This window comes from Melospiza georgiana, chromosome 3 (assembly GCF_028018845.1).
Source record: "Melospiza georgiana isolate bMelGeo1 chromosome 3, bMelGeo1.pri, whole genome shotgun sequence".
Lineage (NCBI taxonomy): Eukaryota > Metazoa > Chordata > Aves > Passeriformes > Passerellidae > Melospiza > Melospiza georgiana.
The window spans coordinates 50,808,203-50,825,116 of NC_080432.1; the positions used below are offsets into that span (position 1 = coordinate 50,808,203).

At 33.9% G+C, this 16,914-nt stretch overlaps 1 protein-coding gene across 4 annotated transcripts in view; it reads left to right on the forward strand.

Annotated features, from left to right (window-relative positions):
• PACRG (parkin coregulated) overlaps positions 1-16,914 on the forward strand; it is a 213,959-nt gene that overhangs the window by 36,266 nt on the left and 160,779 nt on the right. For 3 of the 4 annotated variants that reach the window (XM_058020244.1, XM_058020247.1, XM_058020245.1), the window contains exon 3: positions 10,533-10,667. The exons of the other annotated variant lie outside the window; for it this stretch is intronic. In XM_058020244.1, coding sequence (XP_057876227.1) covers positions 10,533-10,667 — 135 coding nt within the window. The remainder of the gene's footprint in view (positions 1-10,532; positions 10,668-16,914) is intronic. 4 annotated transcript variants of the gene reach the window in all.

Here is a 16,914-nt window from a genome sequence, read left to right on the forward strand (position 1 = left end):
AAACAAATAATTGAAGCAATTGATAGTCCAAATATGTCACAGGAAAAGAGAGTCGGAACTTTCTGGCAAAATGTAAATTTGAATAATAAAGTACTTAAAAATCTTTAATGAAAAAAAGCTTTATAAACAAGGATTGCATCTAGTAGCACATTAAATAAATGCTGTTTAATCTGAATGACAACCTAGGTCACCTGCGTTCTCCTTCACTTGCTGCACTGAGATGTTATAGCAAAGCCTCCAGGGCAAAGCTGCATATGCACCAGCACATGCAATTTCTTTGAGTTATAGAAAGATACTGTGTGTGAAACCAGGAATTTGTGATTCATTTAATTAAAGTCATAGCAGTCCGATAAAAAAAATCGGTCTAGATAAGAAGATATTTATACATTACAGTCAAATTATGGAATTATTGTTGCTTATGCCCAATGGTGAAACTATTGAAATTTATATACACAAGCTTTGTAGTATCCATGCCTTAAGCTGATGTTGTGCTCACCCTTCTAAGGCATGTCTGGGTTCTGAAATCAGTGGTGGTATTGCTCCTTGGAAGAAACAGATCATCATCCTAGCTTTTTTGATAGGAGGAATGTGACATTTTGTTGATGACCTTTCCCCCATAACCAGAGGGTTCCTCTTGGGTATGTTTGGCATCACATTTATATGTTAGCTAACACAGCTGACTGTTTCTTATTGCCACATTATGTCCAAATCTACTATAAATTATATGGTTTGCATATTTTGTGTACTTGTTCTTGTCTGGTTGGGGGTGTTTAAATCTATCAATATATAGTCTTTTTTATATTGTCCTTACAAAGTGGTGATAATGATTCTGTAATTATAGTGTAATTATAATGGAAATTATATTAAGCATACAAAGAATGATTCCTTGAGACTCTGCCTATTTTCCAAGAAGTTCAGTGAAAATCAAAAAAGATTTTTTTTCTGGGTTGCATTGTTCTGTGTATTTGTAGCAGTTGTTGCTCACAGAACTAGATTTTCTGATGCACTCTAGTCCTCCTTAAGGAGCTAGTAGTCAATAAATAAAAAATGTCCAGTGAAAGTTTCCTATTGCTAATTATCAACATTAGTAAGTAACCAATTTATCACTCTAAGTTATAATGTATATTTTTCAACTCTTAATGGGCATAGTTGTGAGTTGTGGGGTTTTTAGAACAATTACTTTTGATTACTGTATGAAGACAGTAATATTTCACTTCGATGTACCTGTACAATATTGATACAAATTTTCATTTGGGAGTTTTGTTAATAGTTTTATTATTAATGCCCTTTCCTAGATGCTATGTAGCGCAGTTTCATCATAGTTCCACCTTAATTTATTTTGGCTTTTAATTTTTTTTATTTCTTTGATAAATTTCAGAAATACATTTCTCAATAACTGGTGTCCTATTTCATACTGTGGAGGTCAAGACACTCATCTTTACTATGAAAATCTTAGATTTTTTCAGTTATAGCACTGAAATATGTGCATTTGGGATATGGTTTCAACTAAAACAATGTTTTCAAGGGTTCTAGAACCACATATGAGAAATAAGATTTAAATAAATTGATTAGTGCAGTCCCATTGAAACTAGATAGCTTCATTCCAGTCCCTGCTCAGAATACCATATATACTGAGTAAAACTGCATCAGAATGTGCTAGGAAATAGCATCCCAATATATTTAAGTCCCATGGATAAGGCATTCTCTTTTTTTCTACCACACCACTTCTGTAAGGAGTCTTTACACTGTAAATTAGTGGTGTCAGTTTAAACTGAATTGAGTATAAATGTGTAGGTTACAACACAAGAAAATTGGATGAATTAGACATAATTTGACTGAGAAATGGCATAACATCTAAAAGAATAATTTTTGTTCTGCACATTATGGATACTTTTCAGTTTCTTCTAAGTAAAAATGATCCTTGTTAATTTTTTAGAATCTTCAAATCACCAAGAAATTGAAATTTTCATTAAGTTTTATATGATCACTGTCTAGGTAGTTAAGGTGAAGTCTACTTTGCTAATAATATATGCTGACGGTGCCCTGTTTCTGAACTTTGAGTTTCACCCAAGAAAATCTTCATGCTTCCTGCTAAGCTCAAAACTGGGCAAGGATGGGATTCTGCTCCTGCTAGCACCCTAGCAGTCAGCTTTGGGGATTATGAGGAGCATAAGCAGAGGAAAGGAAATAATCATGATGAGGAAAAGAAAATAGGTAGATGGTCATATTTTCTGGCAGAGGAAGAAAAAAGCTTTGCATCTGCTGTGGGGATACTTTGAGTGTAAAGAATGGAATGAGCTCTCAAACTTTTAAAAACCATATTTTGACTAGCTATATAAAATATGCCTTCCTGTGCAAAAAAATATTCCTGAGACTATTCCTGTGAACCATAGAAAAACTTAGGTCTATCTTCTGTATTATTTCAAGTCTAATTGGAGTAAAAGATGTATGCAATAATGAAAGAAAATGATGCCTAGCTGAATCTCTAATCACATAAATATATAGGACAAGAAGGCTAGCAGGAAAGCTGCTGAAGTGACATTTTAAGATCTAATTATCTTATGTGGAAAGAAACTGAGGAAATTATGGCTGAAGCAGTTGGACAGCCCATGGCTCTGAATGATCACAATGCTAAAAGGAATCTGTGTCTCAGAATCCTTTGCAAAATGGAAAAAAAAGAAAAAAGCCCCAAAACCCCTGTCAGTATTCTCCAGTCTAATCAGCTTACTGAAAAGAGTGAGATTTGCAATATTTTAAGGCATTTTTGGAAGCATGACAGAAAAAATGGAGCACAAAAAACAATAGTAAGATTTTTAAAAATAGGGCAGGCTTTGACATTTAACAAGAGTTAATCTAGCTGTACTTCACTATACACCTGAGACATTATGATTTCCAAAGAGTTATTATCAACTTCTTCCCAAACAGTCTATTAAAGAATCATGGTAAAATTCACAGTACATTACTTTGTGATACTTCTGAAGCAGTTTCAGGAAAGAAAAAGAGGGGGCAGGGCTTCAGAAAAGGTCTTAAGGAAAAAAGCAATTAAATTGAGTTTAAGCCATTTCTGAAGTCATAGCATACATAAATTGAACAATTCTGAAATAAAAGCTTAGGACATGACACTGGACAGTTTATTTAAAACTTGTCACTGATGATTAACAAATGTCAGCATATGACTGCCAAGCTAAAAAGTATGAAGATGATAACTTTATGTAAGGGGTTTTTTAACTTAACAAAATGGTCCCCTGTATCTTCCAGACCTCAAAGAGACCACAGAATCCTCACTGCCCTGGATATGCAGCAGATTGATTTAGCCTACAATAACAATGCTGTATGGATTAAAGATGCTGCATAAGAGCTTCAGTATGAGGAACAGTTACAGTAAATAAATAGAAATGGTAATAGGATCCTACAGAGTAAAATGTTTGGGTTTTTTTGATGTTTCATATATTCTGGTCCAGATTAATATACTTCCATGCAGATTTAGTATACTTCAATAACAGTATAACTTCCAGCTCTTCTGGAATTATTAACATCAATATAATAAAACTTTATCATTACTTTTAGGCATGAATAATTATATATCAGGTAAAGGGGTTGCAAACAGTCTAGGTAGTTAGGGAGATTGACACAAAATATTTGGGGAATATCAGTTACTATAAAAAGTGATTAATCCTGCTTTTGCCAGTATGCAAAGCATTTAAAAAACAAAATTATGAAAGTAAGAGCATTGTGACTTTTGAAAGATACATTTTTTCCTTCAAAGTCACAACCCAGCTACTATCAGTATCTGTGAAGAAATATTCTGTGAGAGCTCCTTTTCACTTGCATCCTACAAATTTGACTTATGAGACAAAATTGACTCTTTCACCAAGGAAAATTTAACTCTTCTTGGGAGATTTTTTTTTTTTACCTATATGCCAAGCAGATAAGCAGAGATTGTTAAGATGTTTTCAACTGCATATGATATGAATTAAAAACTATTTGTTTCCTACTAGCATTCTTCCTGTGAGGGAATGATTTGAACTTAACATAAAAGAAATCAATTGATCAGTTGTCCCTGCAAAAAGGATAGATATCTTTGCAGGTTAATAAATACCTTATGAGCAACAGTAGCACTGAAAGTAAAAGAACCTGCCCTACATTAAAATTGCTATCAGGAAAAATTTAGAAGGCTGCCAGATTTAGTGCAATTGATGCACTGGAAAACTTTGTGAAACTAACAGAGTAGAATTATATTCATCTGGACTGGAAGGAAAGACATATATTAGGAGAGAAATATATTAGCAGTTGTCACTCTTCTCCCTTTGCATCAAAGGAAATTGCTTGGCAAACATCAGGAGGGAAATTTAAATTATATTAAATAATTACATTATATTCCAGTAGAGAATAAGAGATGAAGGAACTTCCAAGTACAAAGTGCTGTAGAGCAGTTTATAACATAAGCACTTCTGTCTTATTGAAACAGCTTATCTCTTCTCCAATCAAAAATAACATTTCTTGAGGTGGTAAAATAGAGTAATTCTGCATGCAGCTTATGTCTTACAGTCTGTAGTGTCTCAAGGCAATAACAAGATATAGTATCTTTGTACAAAATCACGTGCCTAATTTTTCTTTCAAGTGGTAGTGCTCTGGAAGCTTTTTGTAATGTTTGCTGACCTATCAGTACTTTGATTTGGGGGTCGTAGAATTGATTTTTTTCAATTTGACTTTTGAAGTTATGAGATGGGCTTTGATCTGTTGTCCAGATTTGTGGAATAGCCCCAGAAGCAGCTTCTAAGCATTAGATGTGGCACCATTTAAAGCATATCAAGAGTGGCACATTTGAAGAACTATCTCACTGTTTCTTTTTGGATAGAAAAAGCTTTTATCTGATACATGTTGAATGATCGTATTCTTTTGATATTGAATGCTTGTGATATTGATATTAAATAAAAAGAATTAATGTGTAACTCAGCAGTACCTACTGGGACATCTTACTGCACCTCTCCTGTCATTTGAAGTTTCTCATTCAATTTTTGCTACGACTGCATAACAAAATCAAAACATGATTGCAGAATGTATTAACCACCTAAGTCAGTTTAATCAAATTAGGATCAGTAAATTAAGAAGAGCAGGACAGGCTTTGCTGCTTATTACCAGTCAGAGCAGACACTCTTGGGGTTGCCTAGATGAGGTTCTGATTGTTAACGCTTGCTAAGATTAGTGTTTCCAAATCTTTAGTACTGCTATTCTGTTTATTCAAAACTCCGTGGATGTCACCAAAAACTATTATCATCCTATTGTTCTGTTGTGTTGCTAGGTAACTGCCAAAATCTTGATGGGTTATTGATGAGATTGCTTTGATGATGGGATCGTCTGTGTTACAAATGTAGAAACATGTACGGTGCTTTTGTGTGGGCTGACACCAAAAGCACAAACTGTGGTTCACAGCTTTTGCACCTCAGCCTGTTCATTGGGCATGAGTTGTACGTAGGCAGTGTTGTGTCAGCGCCTGTCCAGCCAAGATAAGAGCTTTATCACACTATGACAATGAAGACCCTGTGGTTGACAGTTCTAGTAAAGTTTTGGGTGTCAACATGGCCCTGAATAGTGCTAGGTATGTTATTTGGTCTTTATTTTTGAATACTCCTGATAGCTTGAGTATTCTTCATTGCATAGTTGGACTTATTTCATAGATATTGCATTTTGCTTGACATTGACGTTAGGATTTGGCCACAGCTTCTGGCACCACTACACAAGGAAATGAATGCTGATCTTTCCCATGGCGAAGTAAGTGGATTGCCAGTTGAACTATGCTGCATTAGCAAAGTTTAACACCAGTACAAGGGGAGGATGAGACAAAGAGTTTGTCAGTGGTTACACAAATATTTCCTTAATGCTGTCACCTTTACATCTCCCTGAGACAGAAGACATTGGCAAATTCTATTCTGTGATTACAGTGCAATTTTGTACACATAATTTTTTTTCGTTTGAATACAAAGAATGGGAATTTATGGTTTTATTTTGAAAATTTAATTCTTCAAGGTGATAAAATGGCATATATTTTCAAGGAAATCTTTTTAGGTAAGACAGTTGAGTGGTCATATAATTTTTGATTCCTGTACCTTCAAAAAGAAATTTAATGAAATATATTCTTGTGAGGAGAAAATATAAAAGGCTAGGGTTAAATTCCAATTTTCCTGTAAGAATCTTGGCAGACAAGAAGTGGTAATCATTTCTTTCTTCTAAATGCATTAGTCTGGGTTAATAAGAAAAATCTTACTAAACTTGATTGCATCACTTGTCCTTTTTTTATATACAAGACATGAATTGTTATGTAAGAACAGTAGGATCTCAGTCTAGTTTTTGTTTCGCTTAAACTGCTCGTGAAACTAGTCTTAGTTTTCACAAAAATGGCCAATTGTCCTAAACAGCCGTGTTTAGGTCCTTGAGTGTGCATGCAGTTTGACACTCAGAAAATGAACAAAATTCAATCTTCAAATATTAATCACTATTTAAACCTGGTTTAAAATAATTTTTCTTAGTCATTGTACTACTGTGCCATAGCTGAAAAGTTTAAGACTGCAACCTGGTAGAATGGCTTTCAATGTCCATGAATCAATGAAGGAAATATAGTCTTTCTCTCTTTTTTGCTTAATGACTTGCATCTTTTATCTTGTCACATAGTTCAATGGCATAGAATTACAATAAATTAGTTTTGCAATTATCAAACCCTTCAACTTCTCTTTGGCATTTAACGAACCTCAGAATCTGTTTATTGCTTCATATACTTTGCCATCATGAATATTAGCCTTTAATTAACTGGAACTCTAATCTTAATCTTTCTCACTATATTGCAATGAAACATTTTTATTAACTTGAAGAAGATAGTATTTGTTACTATTTTTCTAATAAATGGAATACTTTCAGAATGACCTTTTTATCAGTAATTATGACAATATAAAATGTAAGAAGGCAGAACTCATTATACCAAAGAAAAGCATTGTCTGATTAGTTTTTGTGTATTTCAGTTAGCTACCTAAAATCATTGAGAAGCCTCAGCTGAGAGAGGCCAATAGGGATCATGTGATCCAGGCTTAGATCAGGAATTGCAAAAAAGTGGAAGAGGAAATCATGTATATAAACTTTTCCTCAGGCATATTGTTCACAGCTAGAATGACCCAAAGAGTGTTTGCATTAGAGAATAGTGCTCCATGGTGGTCTCCCTAGTAATGAAGGCTGGAAGGAAAAGAAACTGTTTGCAAAAGGTGAGCAGTAGTGGCTCAGTGCAGCCACTCTAGCAAAGGTCTCATAAGCTAGGTTTTGTCAGATACAAATGAAACAAGTTGCCTTCATTAAATAAAGGAGAGCACAATAGTACTCGTCAGTCATGCAACATGACTGTATCTTCAATGCAGGGAGAGTTCCACTGTCTTCCTGATTGCTAATAGTTCTTTGTTCTAGATAGATGTTAGGCTCATTCTGTCTTGATCATTTCATTGCTTTGAAGTCAGTTGCTCTTCCAGGTATTTAGAGGTTTCTGTATCTATTGCAGACCAATCTGACAAGAAAAGCATCTTTAAGACAAAGGGGAAAAACAACAGCTCTCTGTTGACACTATTTTCAAGTATTTGGTACACTGCTACATCTCCAGCTGTACTTTGGTAGTTATACAGTGCAAGAGGAGTTTGGAGGGTAAAAAAGTCCATATTCAAGTGCAGACAATAATGGCATGTAATATTGAAATGAGAGATATGATAATAGATGAAATTTATTAATGGAACTTCTTAATGTTTGGTTTTAGGAATGATTAATTATTTAATTTTTTTCATTGAAAAAATCAGGATTGCATAATGAAATTTACAGTTGACATAATGTTTGGAGTTGTTATTAAAAGAGATGAAAATCATGATGTGACAGATACAAGTGGAAGCCTTTCAGAACTGATGTAATAGAAATGTAATTAAATATTATAGTAAAAAGTACAGCATAATGTACTTAAAACTAATGGCAAGAGACTATATTAATAACATTGAGCTCATCTGAAAAAAATACTTGCTGTGGCAGTTAATCAATGGATAACTATAAGATGCCAATGTGATGTCACCATGAGACTAAATGTAAGGCTGAGAGATCTACCAAACAGACACTATCACATGAAAAATAATACTCACTGTATTTATGATTCCTGATAATAAGGATTTAGTCAACTTGAAAGGATTCCTTTTTCATCAACTTTTCCAATCACAGCTTGAATGTACAGAAACTTTTAGTATTTTCAACGCTGACTTTTGGCCAGGAGTTCCATAAATCCACTATTTTCTGCATGAATACATAAATACTTCTGTTTGCTCCAAACTTCTTACTGACTAGATATTATTTTTATGTTCCATCCTTTTACTGGAGGAGATAGTGGAAAATCTGCCCTTATCACCTTCTCCATAATGTCATGATTTTATAGTTCTTTATTTTATTATTCCATAGTAATAATTTTCTCACTTTATTCTGTTACTTACCTTCAGTCATCATCCTCTTCTGGACCTTTTCTAATTCTACCACTGCCTTTTTTTGAGATGGCAGATCAGAGCAGGTGAAGAGGGAGCTTCTAAACCTTCATGTAAGGACAATGCACAACAAAGGGGTTTGATACCAACATACCTTTAGTCCTAGTATCTTTGTTCCTGGATAAATAATAGGTAGAAGTTTAATAAACGTAAACATATTTTTTAGAAAATTTGTAAAGTGCAGTAGGAAAAGGCTCATATCAAATTTACTGACATGAGTTGGGAAGAAGAGAATGTCTGGTATCAGAAAAGATGTAATTTAAGATTGCATTAGGTACTTCTAATTATGGTAGTCTGCTAGAAAGAATTCAGATTGTATCTCATGCAATCAAGACAACATATTCTTTATCAATAATTTAAGATAAAATCTAACAGTGACCTCTGATACTATACAGAAAATAACGTTTTAAAGGATGTATGAAAGACCTGTTTGTGAATAGTATACAAAAAACCAGAAGTGCTTTTCCAGTGGCCGCAAAGACTTTGAGACTTGCCTCAAATGAGAAAAGGGAAAAAAATCCAAACAACAGAAAAAAAAACCAAAACCAAAAAAAAAACCCTAAACACACAAGCAAAAAAAACCTACAAAAAACCAAGTGAAAGTACTTAGATTGGTGGCATAGAACAAACTGTTCCTCTGCAGAACAGCAAGTGGAGGTTTCTTTACATTGGTTAGAAATGTTTTTCTTTGGGTATTACTCTCAACTGCTGCAGATGTGGTTATTAAACAACATTACAGCTGTGCATATCAAATTTGTTTTCACTGGTCATGGTCTATTGGGGCAGCAATATGCAACAATAGGTCACAGTTTAGTAGCCCTAGTTGAAGCAATTTTTAGAAAAGTACAGTGCAGGCATATCAGTAGTGGACTCCTCTACCTAGGCCAGTGGAAAATTATGTGAAAACACTTTGGGGAAAAAAAGTGCCAAGTCAAATTTAGATCTGTAGTTAGCAGAGTTAAATTACAGAATAGCCCAAATGAAAAAGAGGATGTTACAAATTTTTTTTTTTTTTGAAAATGACACATTCTAGCATTTTTAACAAAAGAAACATGCAGAGAATTGTAGGAAGTTCTTATCCCAGATGTACAGGAATGGAGCTTCACAGTGAAGAATCAGTTGTCAAGGGCATTTGAGATTAGTTTAGCTCTCTTAGACTCTCTTAGCATTTAAGATTAGCTTTGTTAATTAGCTTAAACAATAGATTTCTTTTAAGTACTTGAAATTCTATTATCACAGTGCCAATTGTTAGTTGCTGTTACTACTATGTTTGAGAAAAAGGTTCCAGCATGAGCATTTTGGAATTGGACTGTTGTTCAGACTATGCCGTATGCTAAACCAGCAATAGCTCAGATAAGGAACTAAGTGGAGCTAAAACAAATTTCCTCACAGGCAGACAAGAGAGGTCTGAGCAAAAGACCTTCATTCTTTCCAGTGCTTCAGCCATCAATACTGAAGGACTGGAAGTCATCTAAAAACCAAATCCATAGCATTTAGGGAAGGGATATGCTAAAAGAGATTTCCTAATCTCATTACCTAATGACTAGCGAAAGACAGTGGAAGGTGTAAACAGTAATATTAGTTGGAAATCAAATCAAATTACTTCTAGAAAGAAACAGAAAAAGGAGAAATACTTAATTTCCCCACAACTTTTACTATTAATGTCACTACCTTCTTGATGTTTTGGTTTTGCTGAAAAATATGATAAGAGAAAGATCTACTTTAAAATATAGCCAGGTTTTATGGGATAATCTAAAAGTGGCAAAAAAAAAAAAAAAAAAAAAAAAGCAGTTAACAAAACCTGTTGATCATTACCAAAGTGTATTTCAAAGAAGTGAAGTTTAGCATGTAAAGAAGAAAGCAAGTTATAATCTGGGAGGTCACTATTATTCTTCTTTTATACATTTTAAGCTAAGCTTTAGACTTTTTCTAGAAATATGTTACCACTAAACTGTGGAGGGTTTTTTTGTTTTTTTTCTTTTTAAGGTAAGAGGGCCCCCACCTGCAGGATCAGTAAAAGAAAGACCAGCAAAACACACAGCTTTTCGCAAGTTTTATGAGAGAGGAGACTTTCCAATTGCTGTTCAGCATGAGTGTGGAGGAAACAAAATCGCCTGGAAGGTAAGTCCTGGCACAGCTATGACAACCAGCTGAGCTTATTGAAGTGACATCTCTCATTGTCCAACAAAGTTAGCTTGCAAGTAAATACACTGAAATAATTTCTTAGCAAGTGGAAGATGGTGGGAAAGTCATTAGAGAAAGGCCCCTGAGTCAGCTGTCTGCCTTGGCTAACAATTAAATTATATGCTGCAAAAAGGAAGATGACAGAGTTGCTTTGCCTTAGAGAATTGTCTCCTGCCCAATTCATCTCTATTTTTATGAGGACTTGGCAATGCAGCCTGTTTCAGGCAGTCCATCAAATGATGGAAGTGGCTGGATACAGTGAGCAGCAGCCATTTATCTCCCCAGATTTCACCTTCCTGCAGGACACTTCCAAATAGAAGCTTTAATTACCTAAATGGATAGGTCAAGATTGTCTGCTCCCTGAAAATGCAGAGCAGAATACAAACGAAGGCAGATTCTCATTCCACGACCGTACTCTGAGTCTCCAGCATATGTCAGACAGCGAAATCGCTGTCATACGTGCCTCTGTTACAGGCTGACCTCCACTGCTGAAACCATTACAGCTCCGACATTTCTCTGACAAAAGGTTAATTGGCTTCAAAATAAATGTATTGCCTAATGACTCTATTCTAATGCGGCTGTGTTTCTCTCTAAAATACTTGGTGACGTTATTTGTAAAACTTGCCAATCTTCTAAGTAACTACTGCAGACTTTTAAATTTAATTTTAAAAATGAATGCTGATCTTTAACCTCTTTCTACTATTTAATTATTTTGGTTATCGTGAATTACTTTATTTTTTTTAGTCTCATTTATTGGACTAGAAAAAGATTTTGCTGGAAGCCATGTTACTTACAGAAAATGAACATGCTATGCATGAACAAAATGTGTCAGATTTGTAAAATGTTTATAATTTTTCATGTCAAAAACATGATACCTAATTAAATGTAAAGCTATGTTAAGTCATCGCTAAAAGGAAGAATTTTGCAATCTTATAATTGATTCTGCTTGTAATGAAGCAAACAGGATTGGCTCTGTAGTGTAGTAAGCAGTACGATATTTGATAGTAACTAAATTTTTAAGGTAGCTCTTTTGCTTATTGAAATACAGAAGAAAGATTTGTGCTACTTTTTTGTTGCCTACAGAGGTTTTGAATCAGCACAAAGAATAATTAATAGTTCTTGCAGCAAAGGGAATCTCAGTCCCAAAATACTTTACCCACAATTGAGGTGAGATTCCAGTGCAATTGGGCTTCAGGCAACACTGGAAATTCCCTTGTTGGACTGGAACTCACAGGCTTACAACTTAAGCCTGCACTCTGATTTTTGATCACCAGGTAAGACCCAGAGGTGATTTTCAAATAACTGCAAAAATTCTGCAGAATTTAATTTTTATCTTGAGGCTTTTTAATTTCTAATTTCTCAAAATCAAACTGAGAGGTACAGAAATACTGCTGGACTGGCATTCCACTAGATGATGCTAGTGACTGCTTAGTTGACTTAGGACGTCGGGAAATCAAATGGAGCTGCATAAAAAGTTCAGATGGGACATTAGGAAAAGGTTTTTCATTGAGAGGGTGGTTGATCACTGGAACAGATTCCCCAGGGAAGTGCTTGTTAGTTTCTGGACAAAGTTCTTAGTCATATGATTTAGATTTATGTAGTCCTGTGAGGAGAAAGGAGCTGTATTTGATGATCCTTATGGGTCACTTCAGCTTGCTAACTTACCTGCAAGCCTTCCAACCACAGATGCATGCTAAAGTGTTTGATTTCTATATCTGGCAGTTTAAATTGTTTGATATCATACTGCCTTGAACAGTCACAACAGCAGAATCTCTGGTCAAAGATTCAGCATGTATTTTTTCTTAACACAATTTGCAGTCTTCTAGACCTAATGCCCACCTACTTCAGTAAAACACTGGCTTTTAGCTTGTGCAGTGTAGGACTGAAATGTCATGCAAGACTTATTTTTGCTATTCTGCTAATCCTTTCTTTTGAGAAAAAATATTAGAACTTCAGCATGAATGCAAGTAAGGAGCATAGTACTGGACTATTCCATTCCTGTATTAGTGCAGGTTCAGATTCAACCTTATTTCCCTTATTCTGTGCCACTCAATTTAGTCACAAATCAATCCTGAGTGAGTTCTGTGGCAGGCAGGCTCTCAACAACACCGAGGTATAGAGTTATCTGAGACTATTGTTCAGTTTGACATGCAGCTGTCAGTGATTACGGTGCAGTTTAAGTACATGAAACAGGCAAACTGGCATTTTCCAGTTGACACTTTGTATTAGATACCTTCTGAAGTCTTAGAAGCTGCCCAGAGCTGCAAAAGGATGAGAATGTTGTTCATCATTAGCTGATACTTAAAGGTACAGATAAAGTAAGGTCTATATTTTTCACTTGTTATAATAAGGACAGAGTTGCACTACTCAAAAGACATCTAATGGCTAATTTTCATCAGTTCATTAGTTGTATATCTAATTAAAGAAGTTAACTTTTAGTGATATATCTTGCTCAATACTGCTAAATTCATAACAATTGAAAAGATATTTTACTTACAAAATGTGTTAAGGCAAATGTTCTATAAAAGCTTGGCTGAAGTATACTTATTGCACGAAGCATGATCAAGTGGAAGGATAAAAAGAAAAAATGAATGGTAACAATGATATTTTAATCCTGCTGTAATTGTCCAATATCAATGTTTTATGTTGAGAGGGGTTTTTTGCTCTGTTTAGTTATAATGTATATCGTAGTTGGTTTCACTCTTGTTAGTTTGTCTATCAAATGGTGCATGAGAGAAAATGCCGGAGGGTCTCAACCTGATTTTTTTACTAGGAAAGGAAAATACTACAGGATTTTTTTCTTTCCTGCAAAATACACAGCTGTATTTCATGTGCTTCTTTGCATGTTTTTATAATTACTGAATCAAAACTGTAATTGTCAGACTTTTATTTTTTTAGCACTTCAAACACTTGTTCATTATGCTGTAATTCTTTGGACAGAATACAGTAATTTTTAGACAGAACAGGAGAATCTGAAATGCTTTAATATACATTAATTGTATTTGGTTAATATGTACCAAAAAATTTACAAAAATGACTGTTGATATTGTGACAGTTCTGCATATCTATCATTTTAAGCCCATGATTAATTACGTGTAAGGGCTGGCTATGTGTAACTGTGGTTGTAGACCTAGATGAAATATAAATTTAACTTGAGGAAATGTATAGAACTGTTTCTGAGTAACTGTATGTGTTGAATATTTAATTCTGAAATAATAGTGCTTCTCTGTTGTTATATAGCTTAATCGTTTCCAAAATGTGCTAAATTTAGAAAGAGGCATTCTTGCACCAAATTAATCCTAAGCATAAACAAAATTAAACTGTGCAGATAAATCATGGTGTTTACCTTGGTGTCTTTTCTTAAAAAAAGGGAACAAAGCAAATCAGACCTCACTAGATAATTTTAGAAATATGTGTGCTCTTGGTGAATTTTGAGACTAAGTCTCTACTTGTAGACAGGCATCTCTTTGAATATTTCTGTAATGCTGTCATTCTGGCTGGTAAGTTTTACTATTGTTGTAAGTTTAAATAAAACCTGTTTCAACCTAATGGAAGAAAAATGTAAAAAGATAATATACACTTACAAGAACAGGACATTGAAGCTGGTTTTATTATAGACGAGAACAGGAAATTGAAGCTGGTTTTAAAGAATGCCAATTTTTTTTTCCAGAGGGAAAAAAAAAAATAAAAGAAACCTCTGATAATGCCAAAGCAAGATTATGTGGTTCTACAGAATATAATCACATTTATTTCTGAAATAATGACATTGATTGTTTTGGGGTTCCTAATGTTTGTTTTCAAATCTGGAGAGAAGTTGTCATTTTGTCATTGTGATAAAGTGATTATAGATAATGATTATAATTTGTTAGTTATGTCTGTGCAAACAAGACATAACACGCTACACAAATTTCTGGCTTTGATTGCAATTAAATTAATAAAATAATTTCAAAATAATTCCAGATTTTGCATCCCCTTTCAGGGGATGTACTAGCAGTCAGTAAATTCGTTGGTAAGTAGTGTATGCTCAATGTAACGTTTTAATATCTATTTTGACGCATTTGTTTTTATCCTTCCTTGGTAATCAAAAAGAGAACTGTATATATACCAATGCCTTAAAATTTCTGCAAATATTTAATGTTTATATTTCTTTTGCAAAGTAGTTTTTAAGATCTGGAAATAAACAACTCCTTTGAGTTATTGAACAAATGTTCAAGGATCTTTCCAAATAGGAAGCATTTGATTTTTTCCACTTAGAGAGAATGAATAATAATGGCATGGTTTGAAAAAGTATTTCTAATGCGTATTAAATATAAAACTTGAGAATGTAAATTGTTGTTAATTTACAATTAGATAATATTAGAAAGTGATCTTTATATCGAAAGAATATACTAAAATATTTATAAGTCTTATGACTACTTTTGTGGGATCCCATAGTTCTTTTCTGGCTTATATATATTGCAATTTTATTTCAAAATGTATTAATACATTCTTTTGCACAATCTCATACCAAGCTATGAATAATAAAAGCTCATAGTTCAGGTCTGAAAAGGACGTCCATTTTTAAATATACGATACTAAATTAAAAAAGGTCAGAATGCAATTAAACCTTTGACTAAGAAAGTTGATAAAACCAAGGAACTATTTCTGAATTATAAAGTATGTGTTTGAAATGCAGTCTCTCTGTATTAAATGGAAAGTCATCAGAATGTTTGAAAAATTATTTTTTAGGGAGTGGAGTTAATTATGCAAGTTATTATGCAGGAGTAAAAAAAGCTTCTATTCTTCAAAAGTATTGTAGCAATTTCAGAGAAATGAAGGCCAAATTCAAAAACTCAAACTTTTTAAGCAAAATGTCAACATGAATATAATTTCTATTTTTGGGGTTTTTTTCCCAGAGTCTCTGTATTCACTAAGGATATTACTTCTGCCATTTTAGTTTCTCTTCATCTGCTCTTTCCTACACAGTTAACTTTTTTTTTCAGCATCTAGTATAAGCTATGGTAGCAAATTTATTTCTTTGTGATGTAAACTAAATGCAGGGCTGAAAGAAAGTGATCTGCCTTCAACATCATGAATTACGAATGCACGTACACTTTCTCCTTTCACCTACTACTGAAAGTTGTTTTTAGTAGTAGGGAGTACAAATGATTTGAACTTCCCATAGTACAGTTTTTATTAGTATGTTGTATACTAGTTTACATAGAATTCTGAACTTCTATGATTGAGCTGCTACCTATATCTAGCACTAAGATAAAAAGTTTTTGTTTGTGAGTTGTAGTGGTGGTTTTGGTTTTGTTTTGCTTAGTTGGTTTGGACATTGGACTTGGTTTTGGGGTTTTCTCTATAAAATGACTTGATTTTAAATTTTGTTTTATTTCTTGGAAGTGCAGTCTTTTTTGCTTGCTTGAGGAATAAGTTTTACAAGAGAGAAAATACTTTCTTTATATCAACCAATATAGTCAGAGAGTAGACGTTTTCATTTGCAGAGCTTTCAATTAATGTCTTTGCATTTTTCATTTTTGTAGCATTGTTTTGTCATTAAACTAGATGAATACACACTGTATGTTGTTTACTAGCTAGTATCAAGTAAAATTAGGTAACATTTTCCAAAGTTCAAATCTCCAAATAAATTAAAAGTAATTGGATGGAGCTCATTTACCCTAAAGAATGACCTCATTATTATACTGTCATCTTGCAATTTGTGTAATTCAAGATGTAATTCAAGAAGTTGAGGGGTTTTAAGCTTGTTCCTATCTAAGGGGGAGGTTCAACTTTGCTTCACCTCTTCTACTTTCTATTTCTGAAGCATGCTTGACACTGGCACTGACATTTATCAGAGCCCTCTTTGGGTAATTTTATCTCACTAACTCAGGAAAAGAAGGTGGGTGTGTTTTTTCTTGATAAGCTACACGTTCGTAGTCCTGGGAACTTTGATTATATGACAATCCATGAGTGCTAATGCTGAGTGTTGGTGAAGAAGAGAGAAACAGTAGCAAAGTACAGTGAAAAATGTGAGAGAGTTGAGGGATTTCAAAACTGTTGTTTTCAGCAGTCATGAGCTGCTAGATTACTTTAGCTGTTTGTGGAATTGCAGCCTCAGACACCTGAAAGCAAAGAGAACAAAGTGCTGTGAAAATTAATACTTCTTTAAAATTTATTTTCAGATAGAGACAGATTTTTTCTG